Source organism: Oculina patagonica, chromosome 13, assembly GCF_052425735.1.
Source record: "Oculina patagonica isolate OP01 chromosome 13, crgOcupat, whole genome shotgun sequence".
In the NCBI taxonomy this organism is placed as follows: Eukaryota; Metazoa; Cnidaria; class Anthozoa; order Scleractinia; family Oculinidae; genus Oculina; species Oculina patagonica.
Window position 1 is genome coordinate 21,079,431 of NC_135770.1, and position 17,184 is coordinate 21,096,614.

General features: G+C 32.6%; 1 protein-coding gene across 1 annotated transcript in view; it reads left to right on the forward strand.

The window, feature by feature from the left end:
* Nucleotides 1-1,581: 1,581 nt before the first annotated feature.
* The window catches only part of LOC144634230 (uncharacterized), a 30,613-nt gene continuing 15,010 nt past the window's right edge, over nucleotides 1,582-17,184 (forward strand). Inside the window, exons 1-4 of the mRNA XM_078493130.1 lie at nucleotides 1,582-1,942; nucleotides 4,437-4,531; nucleotides 4,709-4,789; nucleotides 4,915-5,001. Coding sequence (XP_078349256.1) covers nucleotides 1,609-1,942; nucleotides 4,437-4,531; nucleotides 4,709-4,789; nucleotides 4,915-5,001 — 597 coding nt within the window. The 5' untranslated portion in view covers nucleotides 1,582-1,608. The remainder of the gene's footprint in view (nucleotides 1,943-4,436; nucleotides 4,532-4,708; nucleotides 4,790-4,914; nucleotides 5,002-17,184) is intronic.

Below are 17,184 nucleotides of genomic sequence, written 5' to 3' on the forward strand. Positions count from 1 at the left end.
CGTGCAATTTGGGATAAATAAGCACTCGTAAATTTTTATAAGACTACTAAATGCTACGGCAAACATTGCATCCGATATCTTGGACCAAAGACCTGAAAAACTCGCCGACTGTGGCTGCCTTCAGAACAAAAATAAGAAAACTCAATCTATCGGACTACGTGGAGAACAATAGTAATTGCCGCAAACTCTGTAGCGCTTAAGATGTTTTAAATATTAGTTTTTAGTTTTTAGTTAGGTATTAAAAATAATTTTTAGCTTAGCATTATTAATAGTTTTTAAGGTATTTTAATTGTGTCCCCAATTAGCCCATAAGGGCTTAACACACAGACACAGAAATAAAGGTTTTATCTTATCTTTTATCTTAAGTTTACTCGTGCTCAGTATTTATCCCAAATTGCACTCGAAACCATGTGATTGCCTATACAAATAAAGGATTAATGATCACACATGTTTTAGCAAGTTCCAGGCATTCGGTTAGTATAGGAGCGTGAAAATGGCGAGTAGAAAAAAGGGCAGGGCTTGGGACGAGGACGCTCTCCAAATAACAGCTACCAACCACTCATTTGCCGTTCCTCGCCCTACTCCCCAACGAACCGAACGCCTAGAATAGGCTTCGAGAGTAATTTCTGTATCTTCCGAAAACACTGACGTGATTTTACTGCTTCGGAGTTAATTTTACTCAACCTCAACCTCATTAGCTTGAACAGATATGTAAGAAGCTAGATTGCCGACTTATGTTGAAAAACGCCCAAAAAATGTGGAACAATAGAATATGTTGCAACACAACTCTACTTTTATTTATACAGTGGTAAGACCGTGCATCACTTTTTCATATGACAGCCGCCGGCTCCGTTAATTTAAATAATCTGTTGTGAAGTTATTCGTCTTGAAAACTACAATAGGTGGGATTTGTATTTGTATCATAAATACTTTAGCTAATCGGCGTTTGTCAAAAAAAATGATGCTATCTCTAGTCCAACCCAGCGCTAGTTAGACTATTCATCTAAAGCTAAGTTAAGCCGGGCATGCTTAAGAAATAAACCAGCTAAATGATAAGAACAAAAAAACGCCTTCATCTATCCCAGTCCAAAGAAAATAGTTGCTGACAATTTTCATTTTCAGATAAGACGGGTTTTGTTTTGGAACTGTTGGAACTGTTAATCCAAATTGGTTAATAAACCGTTAACATAATCCAGAATAATCTGAAAATCTAAACCCTTGGGCAAAGTTCCTTTATAATTGCGTCATATCCTACCAAAACAACCCACAAATTCCTGATTCTCAAAAGCTACATTTTGTTCGTATATCCTTTTTTTTTACCTGATTTTACATAACAATGAGCTAAACTAAAGGTATTGGATGCCATGGCACAGCCCGCAACACTTATGAAATAAATTGTGACAAGATTACCCCATAATATCATGCAAAATACAATTCAGAGGTGTTCAAGCGTAACTTTAATTTTGTTTTGAAATATGTTAATAATAGTAATAATATTGTTACAAATTGTCAAGCAAGCAGTAAGTTCCTTTGAAAAAGGGCAAGAACCTCGGAGGTAAACAAGCATCGGCCTCCTTGCCGAGACGATTAGTAAACGGACGCCCCAAGATGCAAGCTCCAGGTGGAAGAATCGTTGTGAACCCAACTTTCCAAAACTGGGAATACGAAGATGACAAGCCGACTTTTATGACCCCGATGAAAAGGCAGATCACGTACCGTGTAGAAGAAGAAATCGACCCTACTGGGACTAAAGAGGATCCATGGAAGCAGAACGACTCCCGCGGTGGTGTCGATTACGGGGCAGCGAATCCTGCTCAGGGATCAAATCGCACAGTATTGACGCTGCTGAGCTTTGTTTGTTTGATGTCCATTGCTGCTCTTGCGCTCACAATATTGATGCTATTCGGGAAAATCGGATGTGGCCGATGTTCCACAAACGAAGGTCAGTTCGTATAAGTGGTTGATATTGGCAAGCAAACTGAATCATGACTTTACTTTTCTTTATACTATATATAGGGTTTCTTTTTGCTTTAAGTTTTATTTTACTATAAAAATTAGTAAAATAAGCTACGACGTTTCGAACTCTTCTTGAGTTCATTATCAAGATGAGTTCGAAACGTCGTGGCTTATTCTCGCTAATTTTTATAGTAAATTGTATATCGAAGTTTCATTTAATTTTATATATTTCCTCTAAATTACCCAATTTTGCCTTGTTTTGCTTATTTCTGCCGTTTTCGTTTTTTGTATTTAAGAACTTTACATCGATATGCTGTTACTAACAGTCTTTTTTCTAACACTCACGTACTCACTAAACAAAGTGAAATTTTATTCCTCGATATAATATAAATAAACTCTGATCGTGAATGTTTACATGTTTTGGGATTCCAACTAGAAAGAGAATATAAGGAAATCGATATATGCTGAAGGGTCGAATTTTCACATTCACTGTTTTTTTTCTTTTTTTTTTTTTGTTTTTTCCAAGCCTGGAAATACTTTGGGTTGTTTACAATATTTAAAAACTTAAAGATCACGCAAGCGATTTATTATCACGTCAGCTGTGGAATTGTTTATCGGGTCACACTAAAGAAAACCGTTAGTAGGGTAATTATAATTGGGATTACTGACCAAGCACCTCTGTTGCTCAGAAGATAAGATTTATACCTTGGGTTACTTACTTTTATTTCTATTAATAAACTCAGAAATCATGAGAAGCTTCTTGACGTTATCGACAACGAAATCACAATAACAATAATCGGTTCTATTCATTGTTCTAGCGGTGTTAATTATAAAAGTTATTTCATTTTATTGTCTCGTTGGAATGTGTTTTTGCTTGTTGTTAAATCGATCGTGGAGCGGCCATCATGTGTTGATCACGACATTTAACTACGTTTGCTTAGAGAAGGGGCGAGGGCCAGGCAGCAAAATATAGACACTAAATTCAAAGGAGTGTGAATAATACTTGGCCTCGATGCCATATTTACTCGGACATAAGGTGCTCCTTATATGCAATCTAGATTGGAAATTAAAGACGAAATAACCCACAGATCATAAAATCCAAATTGGTGTCTCGGGTTTATGACTAAGAAAAAAAAAACATTTGCGCCCACGAAATCCTGCACTTTATCCTCATTAAAATTACATTTATATTTTTTCTTTTATTATTATTATCATGTCGGAAAGACCAGAGGAAAAATAACCTCTTTCGGGCATATGCAAAAAACGGCATATTTACATAGCTAGAAGGTACAATGAGTGCTCTGCGTTGGAAACAATCTTGATTTACAACCGTTTATTTGAACAGGGCGTATTGAGATTTTTGTTAACAAAGGTCTAATTGAAGCGGTGTGGCCGAACTATCCAAAAAGGGAAGAAGCGATAATAAATTGTAACAACGAACTCAGACATTTTTCACACTTAAATTTCTGCAATCCTTTTAACGATTTCTGATGATGAAAATTTTTAAGTCATCGATGATCCACTTCAAGTACACAACATGTAGCGGCACAACATGTATCAGATAAGAGCAAAATAAAGCACCCATCATAACCACTAATGCAAATTATTCGACTTAAGCTGTTATAACTATGGATTAATAAAATAGTGGTTTAAAGTGATAATGACAAGGATTAATATCATGTGCATAGACAAAGAAAATCAGAAATTAAAGTGTTAGCCTGATGACAAATTTTTAATAACCCGTTCGATTGAAAAGTGTTTTTCTTTATTGCCGCTAGTGACGGTAGTTCGTTAATCAACCTTAATTTAGAATCACGTGTTTGTTGTATGATAACTGCAACGTCATAATATGAACTAAACTTGAGTATTTTTCTATCCTTTTTTTAATATCACAGCGATAATTTAAACTCCTATAATTCTTGTTGTGCATTTCCAAAATTCCGTCAGTCATCCCTCGATCACGCCAAATAAATAATGCAAATTTCGATAATTGCATGACCGACTTTGAAAAGCCTTCATTTTGTAATCGTACCAACATTGTAAGAATTCTGTGAGCAAATAAAATTTATAAATTTTTTTAATTATTAAGAAAAGTGTGAATCAAATTTTTGTAGATATTTGTCACTCTGCCAAAGTTGTTTTTCAAACATTTAAGTTGTTTACAAAATTGACGGAATTTCCGTTTGCTTGTAAATTACAACTGGTTTGGTTTGCCTGAGCGGAAAAAAAAATGTGTAAAAGAAGTGAAAAAATAATAATAAAGTGCAAAATGGGCTTCTCATTTGCTTTTATCTGGTAGTACAAGCTCTAGGCATTCAACCAGCTCAGTTCCAGGCGCTCCGCGGAAATCCTGGTGAAGGGGACGCACCAGATCTAACAGGGAATTTCCTTCGGTGAACAGACCGGTTTTCTTATCTAAATAGGGAGCAAGCATAGTCAATATACTTATAATCATATGCACCTGATTGTTTATGTTTTAGCTTCTCCTGAAAGTCTCGCAGTTGGTTCAGACAGCGACATTTTAGCTAAGATCAAGGCCCTTGAGGAGAATGTCACAAGCCTTCAACTGGGTTTGGTGAGGACATGCATAGTGTTTTTTTTTACGTTTTTAAAATTTGCGAAAAAAAAAAACGCAAGAAGAGAGACAGAAATTGACACAAATCAGTGCCCTAAATGCCTAACTGACCATTTTCGACATTGCCTTTTTTCAACCATTTATCGAAGGGTGATTAATCATTTTTCTTTTTTTTAGGAGAAGAAAAATAGTGAGCTTAAAGACGTTCGTTCATCCCTAAAAGATCTTGAAGAAAAATGCAGCGATTTATCAGTCAAGGTACCTGGAGTTTTGTTTGCTTGTTTTTCACTCTTTTCTGTTGATTTACCTTTAATTTTACTGAATCGAAGCTCGATTTACTTAACCATGAAGTCAAAACGTAAATTGATTTTCTTGTTTTTTAGCTAAACATGACTGCAACAAAACTTCAAACAACAGACAGTATGATCTATGATCGCATCGGTAATGTGACCACATCTATTCTTTACAAGGTAATAACAGGCACACAATTTGTAAATAGCAAAACGAATGTAAAACATACGTTATAAATTTGTCAGAATTTATCGTGAAGTCTTCACTCGGCCGTACCGCTGTGTTTTAACTAGAGCTGGTAGCCATTTAATGTGGCGCAGGAAAGTTATTGGACGCGGGGAAATCCCGGTTGAATTCCTCTTTTTACACTACCTCCTGAAGAGCTGCCAATCAAAGCGATCGACATTTATTCGGAAAAACGTTCGAAGAACTCTCGTTTTAAAGGCTTCTGTTACCTTTATGAGTCAGTTGCCAGGTAATCATATAGGTCTGTAAGTAGTAATGTACTACACTCTGAGGCAAATTTGCCTTAGAGATGTAGTACATCACTACTTCCAGTGCTGGATACAAAATATGGGACAAAAATGGATTCAAATATTGGAATCAAATATTAGAATCAAAAACTGAAATTCAAACCCTAGAAAACCAAGCCTGTAAAACCAAGCCTGAAAACTTCTTATACTCTTTTTTAAAAATCTTGCATCTTAGTGCGTTTATAGTGGATGGGTCATTTCAACATTCAGTTATATCTATATTATCATCTCTTATAATGATTTCTATTTTTTTAATGTTTGAATTGATGATTTGTGATTTTAAAATATCAATTTTTTTCATTTGAGAATTTAGATGATTACTGAGTTGTTGTAGCTCGAAGATGTTTTTTATGGAATTTAAATTTGAGATGGATTGTAGATGGAATAATATTTTTTCATTTAATTGAGCTCTATGATTGAGGGCTATCACAAGTTTTAGTATAGATATTGTATGTTTAGAGCAACTGTTCGTATCTTGATTTGATATTATTTCATTGATTAAATCAGATAATTTGTTGTTTTGTATTTCTGGTTTATTCATATAATATTAGGACACATTTTTTTCTTATATCATTAATAGTGCGTTTAAATATGTTGTAAATCTTTCATTGGAATCCAGCTGTTAAAGTCATCATTATATCCCTTCCATTTGACAAGAGCGTGTTTCTTTTTGTAGTCTCTACGGATCACTTTATCAATTCTGAATACATCCTATTTTGCTTTTAATAATTCAGGTTCATAAAAGCTACCTTGTATTTCCTCATCTCTGAGGTCTTTCAATTTGTATGTAATGGGATTAGTATGTTGGATCTTAGTAATTACGAACATTTCTTCACTCCAATTCGGTGTATAACCCTTATCGAAAACAATTCGTTTATACTTAGATATTCGGACCTTGTCACCAACCTTAAATTTTGGTTTAGCTGATAATGGCTCCATATCACCGTATAGGTTAAAGTAAACAGTTCCTTCATTCTTTTTCTTTGAAGCTTCTATGGGTGTCATTTTGATAGAGCTATGTTTTGTATTATTATATTCTTTTACTATTTTTGGTAGCATTTCAAGATACTGTGTATTACCTTGAATAGTAAACTGTTTGTACATTTTATTTTTCAAAGTTCTATTAAATCTCTCAATAACAACAGCTTTACCTTCATTAAAAGTGGAATACATGTTAATATCATTTTGCTTTAGCCATTCCTTGAATGTTTTGTTATAAAATTCAGATCCCTTATCGACCCAGACATATTCAGGTTTACGCTTGTCATTAATGACAATATTGTTGAAAGCGTTAGTTATTGATGCACCTTTCTTATCTTTCAATTGTATAGCCCAAGCGAATTTACTGAATACGTCAATTATAGTCAATAGATATTTATAACCTTTATTCCATTTTGAAAGTTTATCCATAAAAACTAAATCAGCAGACCATATGTCGTCAATTCCATTTGATATTACTCTTCTAGTTTTAAATTTTCGTCTGATTGGTTTATGTAACTCATCGGCTAATTGTTGAGACCAATCATTTTTACTCAACGCCGTTTTCCGTTTTTTGCCTTTCTAACACCGAGCCCTATTTTAGCCTTGGTTGCAATGGTATTACGAGCAATAGCATGACCCCATTGTCTATCTTTCCATGGAATAGCATCAAGTGATTTTACCATTTTCCGGTCTGCTTTATTTTTGCACTTTACTTGATTTGTTAAGGATTTATTTGCACATACGCTGTAATCTACATCATGTTGCATACTAACAGCATCTGTTTTTCCAGTTGGTTGTTCATAAATTTCAAGTATTTTACCAGTATTTGGATCCCACTTTACCTGGCTCTCTAATGGATTGCCGGGACCCGTGTATTTATGTCCAGGCATTACAAAACCCTTTTTTGGTGCTACTTTTAAAATAGCTTTATGGATATCGATACCTTCACCTTTGATGAATTTACTCTTTTTGTTTTTACAGATTGAGCAAATTGATTTTTCCATAAGTCGGCCATTCTTTGCTTTTACTTTTTTAGTATTGATTGAATTTGTTTTTTTATTACATGAAACGCAGTATAACAGGCACATATATATTATATGTTAGATATTAATCACAATAATGATTAACCCATTTGCCGTTTTTATATTCTGTGTAATTACATGATGGATTAAATTTTTCATTTGCATATGCTCCAGCCGGCTTCCAAAAATTAGATGTCTGAATCCCGCTTTTTTTATTCACCATGCCTTTCAAAAAGGCTCCGTCCCAATACTTTTTAAATAAATCCTTATCACCTCCTGTAATGGCCATTAGAGCGCTTGCAGTGTTCTGAGCTTCCCTGAATCCAGGTATTTTTGAAGATATTTTGTTGTTAATAGTCTGTCCAACATTACCACCTCGTGTCTTTTTCTCACTTACAAATCTGCTCTTATAAATACCACACTCTTTGCAAACACAACGCAACATGAGTTTTCCGTTCTTTGATCTTACATATTGTTCAGAATTTGGCACACAATCTGTTATTTTTCTCTGTTTTACGCAATAGCTTTTAACCATTTTTATATATAATATGATTACATATTTTTGAAATAATTGCTTATAAAACGTTCATTGTACATTGTGTCAGTCATTGATAATTGCATTAATATATCATGATACTCTCTATCATAAACCAATGCTTGATGCAAGAAATAAATACAATAATAGCCACAAAGTACTGATTTGATATTCTGATATTGTGTGTTATTATACAAAACTTGTTTTATCCCATCTTTCTCAGCTCTCATTTTAAATTCATTTGGGTATGGCATTCCGAAGCTATCAAAGTACCACAATATGTCTTTTTTAACACTAGGAACACAGGCAACCCAGTGGCTACCAACACCTTCATAGCTGTCTAAATTAATGATACACGGGCTATGTGTTTTAGGCATGTGTTGGTCTCTGCTGTATATCCCTGTGATATTAATTTCCAAATACTTACACCATCTCAGGAGATCAATATTACTCAGAGGCTTTTTGACAAATGCAGGCTTTCTTACTTTCTTTTCGGTTTTAAGATTTTTTTTTTTTGGAAGCACTAATCCACCTGTTCTAAGAAATTTATCATATTCACCCCATGATCCTATTACTGGAGGAGATCTGTAAGATAATACATCTTTCTTACTTGGTAGTTTAATTTTACCACCGTTTTTTGATCTGTGTTTCCTAATGATTTGTGGTGAATAATAAGGGTATTCTATTTGCATTCCTGTCCCTCCTTGAGGGGGAGTGACTTGAATTCCTTTTCCAATTACCTTTCGCATTTTACTTATTTGTGTTTTAGATAAACTCAATGTAATACCTTTACCCTCACTTTTTACTTTATTATACCGTGTTATTTGTCTTTCTGTAAGGTATAACTTAGTATTACCATTCTTTTGGATCTGATGCTTATCAATCAATAAACTCACTTCACTTGAATTTTTGATTGCTCTGGCTAGCTTTTTCATTTGGCCTTCTGTTAAAGGAATATATGTTGAAATATATTTTGTGCTCATAGTCTTGCTCTATATATAATAGTGTTAGATTAAATATTACATAAAAATAAGTTCATTCCCAATTTTGTCAATTACAATTTTTTCTTCATAAAGAACTACAGCGTATATCATATAATCGTCAGTAGCTTGTACATTCAATCTGTAATGAAACAATAACTGTTTTGGATCATCAGTAACCGATTCCTTATGATTTCTTAAATCGAAATAGATAACAGGAAATAATTCAGAATAATTTTGTAAATTTAACTGAGTTCCTGTATTGTAGTCGTTGGTTCTGAATGCATATTCTTGAATGTCATTATATAATCTTGGTTTAAAATCACAATCATACTCTAGTTCTGGAGTAAAATATGAATTCCCAAGTTGCAATCGACAGGTAGATAGTGTACATGCATTATCACCCGCATTTATTTTAAAAGTATCAAAAATAAAGGGATTTTCTAATTCATTATTTGACTTGTTTCTTTGCAGATATACAAAAACATGTTTTGCATTTTTAATAGCTGGTGTAATTTGATATATCCCAGAAATAGCAGTTGTTGGTGATGAATGTTTAATAAATTCTCTTAAATATATCCATTTTGTTGCTGTTAAAAAACTACTATTCACTAATTTTTGTCCTGCTGATGTAAAGTTCAAACGTGGTAACCATAACTGAAAATCTAGAACAACATATCGTGTTTCATTACCCGCAACTCTGTAAATGAATTCTCTGTCATCATTTAGTGTTATATTTAGTTCGATTTGCATAGGTGGTATCATTTTATCGCGGAGTTCTTGAAAAATGGAAAAACGATTTAACGGAATGATTGCGTATACGTCTTTTGATTGTGAACACAATTCAGCTCTTTTAATTGCTCCTACTTTTGGGGCTGTTGTTAAATCGCCCGCTAATACAGCTCTATCGTCGAGATACCAATTGAAATTGGTAGCTACTGTACGGCTATAGTCATCAGAAAATTCAAGCAATCCTTTTATGAAACAGATTTTATGCAGGTCATTACCATCGTAAGGTTTTTTACCTCCTGAAGTTATCATAATGTGATTTATAATACTGGTACTATCATTTATCGTTGAGGTTAAAACAGTGTTTTTTAAATCATTGGCGATAATATTTGCTCCATCTGCTTTTTTCTGAAGTTTGTATTTGACTATAAAGTATCCGTTATACCAATCGAACCATGAAGAGCGATCGGTCATATTGAATATATACCCTGTTTTTTCCTGATATAAGCCATTTGCTGGCTGAATAATGGGTGTTTGCAGATTGAATCTGAGATAATCAACTTTTTCAACATTTTCTATGCTTCTGAAACTCATTTATATTATTAGATTAGATAATTTACTTCAATTGTGCTAATCGTTTCAAAATAAGATCCCCAGCTTTTTCACTTCTATTTAACACGGTTTTTAAACTTTTCTTTTGTGCTTTGATTATTGGTGATTTATTGAGATATTTTACCATTTTTTTAGCATATTGTCCGATATTTGCTAAATCATTAGTTATTAAACCTGATCCTTTATGACGATATTGATATAAACCTTTTTTAGGGTTATAAAATTTTGACCATTCGTATACTCGATTCATTTTATATTATTAGTTTAGATTAATTCACCTCTTTGATAACGATATGAAACGCCGTATCGATTTCATTTAAATCAATGGGACGATTATACGAATCGGTTATATATAGTCTGATTGAATCAATACTATTTTTATTAATTGGTGAAAATTTCAGTCGTCTTGGTTGAAGAGTGAAAGGGAATGATCTACGAATGCCTTGTGCTATGATACTAAAACAAAATAATACATCTCTGGATTCATCTGTCAAGGATCTGTTAGTCAAATCGCAATGAATACATATCATATCAACGCTCCTTGTTAAATCAGGTATTTTGTCACTTATATTACTCCCTGAAGTTAAAATTTTCTTTTCAAAACCCAGAATCAAATTAAAGTCTGATACAGATAGATCTAATTCATAATTTGGCTTTATGGTTATTATTGTTCTAAATAATGATAAATCAAACGTAACTGAAAATGGATAATTATCACCATCTTTACCAGTTGTATTTTTTAAAAAAGTATCAATGTCTGTATATGAATACATTCCATTAGGAAATTCAATATTTTTAAAACTTGTATCACTACCAACGGTTTTTCGATATCTTATTTTAGTATTAGTGAATGAGGATGCGATATTGTACCAACTATATGTCATCGTTATAATCTCATCCAGTGCCATTTCATAATTTTTATTTTGATCCAAGAAAAGTGGCTGTTCAAGATAAATAGTGAAATCATGTGCTTTCTGATTATAATTATTGGCTTGTCTTTTCGCCCTGAATGAACTAAGTATCAAATGTTTCTCCATTATATATATTTAAATTAGATAAAATAATTGTTATAAATTTTTTCATATAGACGCTTTGTAATTCTTTTCACTCTTAACAGTTCGTCCAATATTGTAACACCTTGATTTCTTACTTCATTACTTGAATTTCCAGCGTTAATGCTTCCGCAAATTACATCCAGTTTTTCAATAAGTTTTTCAGGGTCTCTGTAATAAATAGCCTTATAATTATGGGCTAGACCACCACCTTCCCATTCATCGTCTTCTCTATCAGAATCAGGCGCTGTGTCCCTTCTCATAGCATCTATCTTATCAAATAATGATTCCTCTATAGTTGGTTTTTTTTTATATTTAGTTTTTTTGGGGGTCTTTTTCAATTTTTTTGATTTTTCCTGTAAATCCGAAGCTGAGAAAGGAACCCGTTTGTACTCCATACGTTGTATTTTTTGCTTAGTTAATAACAACTGGTTTTCAATTCTATCAATTTGGTTTGTAAAATCTTCATCTATTTCCAACAGGTCATTATATGATTTTCCTCTGTATTTACCAGATCTGATCATATTTTTACCACTTTTCTTCAGTTTGCCTAATAAAACACTAACCTGACGCCTTTCTTCGGCGAGAGATTCCCTTTGACGATCTAACTCCTTTTGATTAGCACTTGTATCCCATTTTTTTCTCTTCTGTTCTATTGAGGGTGGATAATTGGGCATTTCATCTTCATCCTCATCTTCAACAATTGGTATCGGGGGTGGATAATTGGGCATTTCATCTTCATCCTCATCTTCAACAATTGGTATCGGGGGTGGATAATTGGGCATTTCATCTTCATCCTCATCTTCAACAATTGGTATCGGGGGTGGATAATTTGGCATTTCATCTTCATCCTCATCTTCATCAATTGGAAATTCTGGAAGAGGGTCAAGCTCTTTTAACCCTTTATTATTCAACTTTTTAGTTGCTTCAATTTGTGTATCTAGACGAGATGTTACTGGTTTAAACATTTTTGTGAATTTGATTTGTCCTAATTCATCTGCCAATTTTGAAGACATTATTTGATTATTAATATTCTTGATTTGATTTTCAACTTCTTCTTTTTGATCAGCAATTTTTTGCCAAGCTAATAGACTCATTTATATATATTAGTGTAGATTATTATCAGTCTTTCATCGGTCTTCTAGAAGTCTTTCATCAGTCTTTCATCGGTCTTACAGAAGTCTTTCATCGGTCTTTCATCAGTCTTTCAGGCGTCTTTCATATTATATAACTGATATATATAGATATGAAAATACCGAATCTAGATTCTAAATTATCATCCGATCATGCAAGAAAATTATGCGATTTTATAAGCGAAGATTATAGAATGCTTGTAGCGGGCAGTAGCAATTGTGGTAAAACAAATCTATTGATGTTCATGTTAAGAAAACCTCTTGTTTACTACGATAAAATATATATTTATACCCCAAATCATCATCAGGATAAAATTCAAGATCTTATAAAGTTAATGCAGAAAATATCTGATCATGTAGGTTATAAGGTGCTCGAAGTCGATGGAGAAGCTGACATAAAAAATACAAATGAGTATCAAAATGATAACAGAAAAATTGTTATTTTCGATGATATGATGAATTCAAACAATAAAATTCAGGAGAAAATAGCCAACCACTTCACCGACGGTCGTCATCATTGCATTAGTCCAATATACTTGTCTCAATCATACTACGACGTGCCACAGAAAATCCGTTTAAATTGCTCGCATATGATTTTATACCCACCATCAACCAAAAATAACCTTCAAATGATCGCACGGGAAAATCTCTTAGATCCGAATTTATTTGATAAACTCAAAAAATACGAGTTCTTGTTTGTTGATAAAGAAAATAACACTGTAACAAAAAATTTCGATGAGAAGATTTAATCTAACATATTAACATAAAATGGGTTACATTAATGACGAAAATGATTTTATGCATACCAAATATTCTCAAAGTGCAAAACCTGCAATTGGTTTTAAACAACTGGGAGCTGATTTCGATATGGATAACAAAAAGATATTCAGGTTAAAGACTCAATCCGATGTAGCCATCGACGCCGATTACGATTCGTATGCTCTTGATTTGTCTTCAGGTGTCAACAAAGGATATCTTAAATTGAATTGTTTGACAAAAGATGTTGCTGGAAACGATTTCGATGCCAACCAAGCAACGATAAACAACAGTGCACCGTACTATGACGGATTGTACCAAAAAACAAGTCTAGTATCGAAAGAATACGTTGATTTAATGGACACCAACCTTGAACAAAAAATAGATAGTAAAATACAAAATAAAGCCGATCTTAGTACCAATAACGAACAAACATTTAATAGCATAATAAATGTTCCAAATTTCGATCAAGGATACAGCAATTTGTCTAACGTAATGAATAAAAGGTATATTGATGCTCAAGACATAAAAAAAGCTGATAAAATGTATGTTGACAATACTTTTCTAACAAAAAAAACAGGAGCTATTTTATCCAGCAATATTCAGAGTAAGGCTTCGAAGGTATATGTAGACAGTACTTTTCTAACTAAATCCGTTAGTAATAGCTTAGCTCAGAGCATACAAAATAGGTTAAATATCCATGGTAGTAATTCAATGCAAGCTGATCTCGATATGAACTCTCATAAAATAACAAATATAAAAACACCAAGCAATGATACAGACGCTGTAAACAAAAAATACATGCTTGATCATGTTGGTAAAAGTCATATAACTTCCGTTGGTCAAGAAAACACGTTTGCCCATATAATGACCGATAGTATCAATCAACTAAGCGAAGAAAATGATATCAAGCTTGGTAGTTTAATTGATCATCCGACTCCATATCACAAAATTAATACGAAAGTTGTAGACAGTAAGCTGGTACTTGACAGCAATAAAGGCTACTACTCAAGCAGATTAGGTATCAATGTATATAGTTTACCAATCAATCGATACACAATGGTTTTCGAGCTATTTTTTCCAGCTGAAATAGATCATGATAGTCTAGATATCGATATTGTTTCATCAATCGACAACATCGACAAATTAACTACGCGAGTTTATGATGGATATAGTCGAACAATAGCACAAATTAATAAATATCAACAACATCCTAATAATTATCTCTATGTTGATATCGTTTTAAAGATGAAATCAGGGAACGTATATGTCCCAAAATTACAAACATATATCGTGATTTATGGAATAAAAGGTTATCAGAGTAACGTTGATACTAGGATATACGATCAGCTATATTATGTTGAAAATGATAGAATAGCTTTCAATGCATCAATTGATATGAAAACAAAGGCTATTTATGGTATTGCAGAAGGTACTACTGATGATCAAGCTGTTAATTATAAACAGTTAAAAAATTTTCGGGACGATTTGAAGTCTGATCTTGAATTAAAAATGGCTAAAAAAAGAAACATCAGCTATTACCATAAAATTTTCGAGTATTTTTATGATCTAACGGATCCATCTGAATTCATCATGGCAGATAGTAACGGAGCGGTAATTCAGGGATTAAATAATGGTCTTGTCTTTAATCCCACAAAATTGTTAGAAGATTTTAATCAAAAAAACGGCTTTATGAGTGGTTTCGAAATTAATTTAAATGAAAATATCACTGAATCCAATGACTGGACTATATATATGGCATTTAAATATGACTATAAGCCCAGTGATAATAAAAGGATTAAAATTGAATTTATCGAGGGTGATAGTTTTAGTTTTCCGTGGGTTAAAGTTGAGCATAATAAGCTATTCATCGATTATGATCTAGATTCATATAAAGAGCAAATAAGAGGAACATATTTTGATAAATATTTGAATCTCTGGTATACTAAAATAGGAAATCAATTTAGAATCGCTGTTTGCAATAATGCTATGAGTATTGATCAAACATTGTCTGGGTTTAATATCAATGCATCCAACATTAAAATCAGTTCAGATTACTATGTACAAAGAATCGCTTTTAGTAAAACTGCATATCCGATAAACGGTAGAGAGTATCATAAAATCCAATATTTAGATAAAACAAAGGCTGTATTCTTCGAATAAATTATCTAACTCCAACGATTTTATCTAATTAAATTATATGAAAACAGTGAAATTGGTTAGCAATATTATTGATTCTATTGAGAGATTAATTCAAAACATAAGGAAGCTGTATTACACAATAAAGAACAAGCGCAATGCTAAAATGACAAAATGATAAAACAAAAAAATCATATATAACTAATATATATGACTAAACATCGAAAATGCATATTTACATGGAACCATATATCAAGCGAACTGACTGAAGAACAAATTATAGAATTGAAAGCTTATTATCAAACATATCATCGAAAATGTTGGGCTTATAAGCAGGCTGTTAAACGTTTCAAAAAATGGAAATTATTAGGGAATTCATTGTCTATTCTCTTTGCATCCGGCTCCCTTGCATCAAGTATTGCTACAGGAGGTATTAGTTTGGTTGCAATTAGTACAATAGCGCTTTTAATACAAGGCTGGATGCATCATCAAAATCTCGATTTAAAAATTCAAAATAGTACATATGCATATCAGAGCTACCAGCATTTACTCAACTCAATTAAAAACACGATGAGATGCGGTGATTACAATCCGTCTAGCGTCATAATTTCAATGAAGAACATTGACGATTATGTGACGGATACCGGTCCGATAATCGACAAGTACCTACGAAAATATGATAAGAAATTTATTGGATGATCCGATTTATTTCGCCAAATTTTAATTCTAAAATCTCATTCCAATACAATTGATAAAAGGCTAACGTTTTCTTGCTTTTGCTAATTTTGATAAATTCACAAGGTAGATTCATCATCAAAAAAAGCTGTTTAATTATGAATTTGGTTGATATAAGTCTTTTTCTACCTTTGTTTACAACAGGAATAGCGCCGGATTCGATAATATCAAACACTTTATAAATTCGATTCCTTTGATCACTAGTCAATTGTACCCTATTTTTAATACATAAATCGTTTAAAACATTCTCAACGTGATACTTCCGATGATATACCGATTTTCGGCGTATTTTATCCATATTTGCATAAAAATCAATTAACTCATTGTAATAAATAGAACCATGAACCAAACCGCAATTAATACAAACATTTATACCGTTTTGATTTGACATATCCTGCTTACTACAGCATGGCTCAGCATCCTTGTTACCTTCTATCAATAGTTGATCGCATAAATGGCATATAGGTTCTTTTAAAATTTTTAAATCATAGTGGATTTCAGAATTACAAACCATTATATATATAACACACATAACTTCACGGCACAGCTGTGTTTGGCAGTAAATTTCAGAATAAACTTTTTGAGTAAACTTTTGAGTAAACTTTTGTGTAAACTTTTGTGTAAACTTTTGTGTAAACTTTTTGAGTAAAATTTGTTGAAATATGATTGGTCAATAGAAATCACACCAGATTAAAATACCTGCTGACGCGTCAGCAGGTTTTTTCGGTCAATGGTTTAGTCATTAATCATTTATAACTTATGGCTAAAACCGTAAACTGAATAATTATTTATTTAATGTTGATCTTTACGAGGTCTTCCACGTCGTCTTTTCTGGTCTTCAGGTATACACTCTAAACGTACATGATTTTTGTCTTCATTTGATATTTCAGATCTGCTGTTAAGGTCTGAAGATAGCATTTTAATAATACAAATATTTGTTTTAAGAATGCTCTGAATACAATACATTTTATTAATGAAGGCTATATCATTCGAGCTTTGATCAGATTCTAGTAGATGTTTGATATTTAATGTTATATCACTCATTCTATATATATTAATAAAGAAAATAATTATATGTTTATATCTATCACTCAAACGCACTATAAAAAACATATAAAGAATTGTATATATAGTATATAATAAATGGGAAGGAAC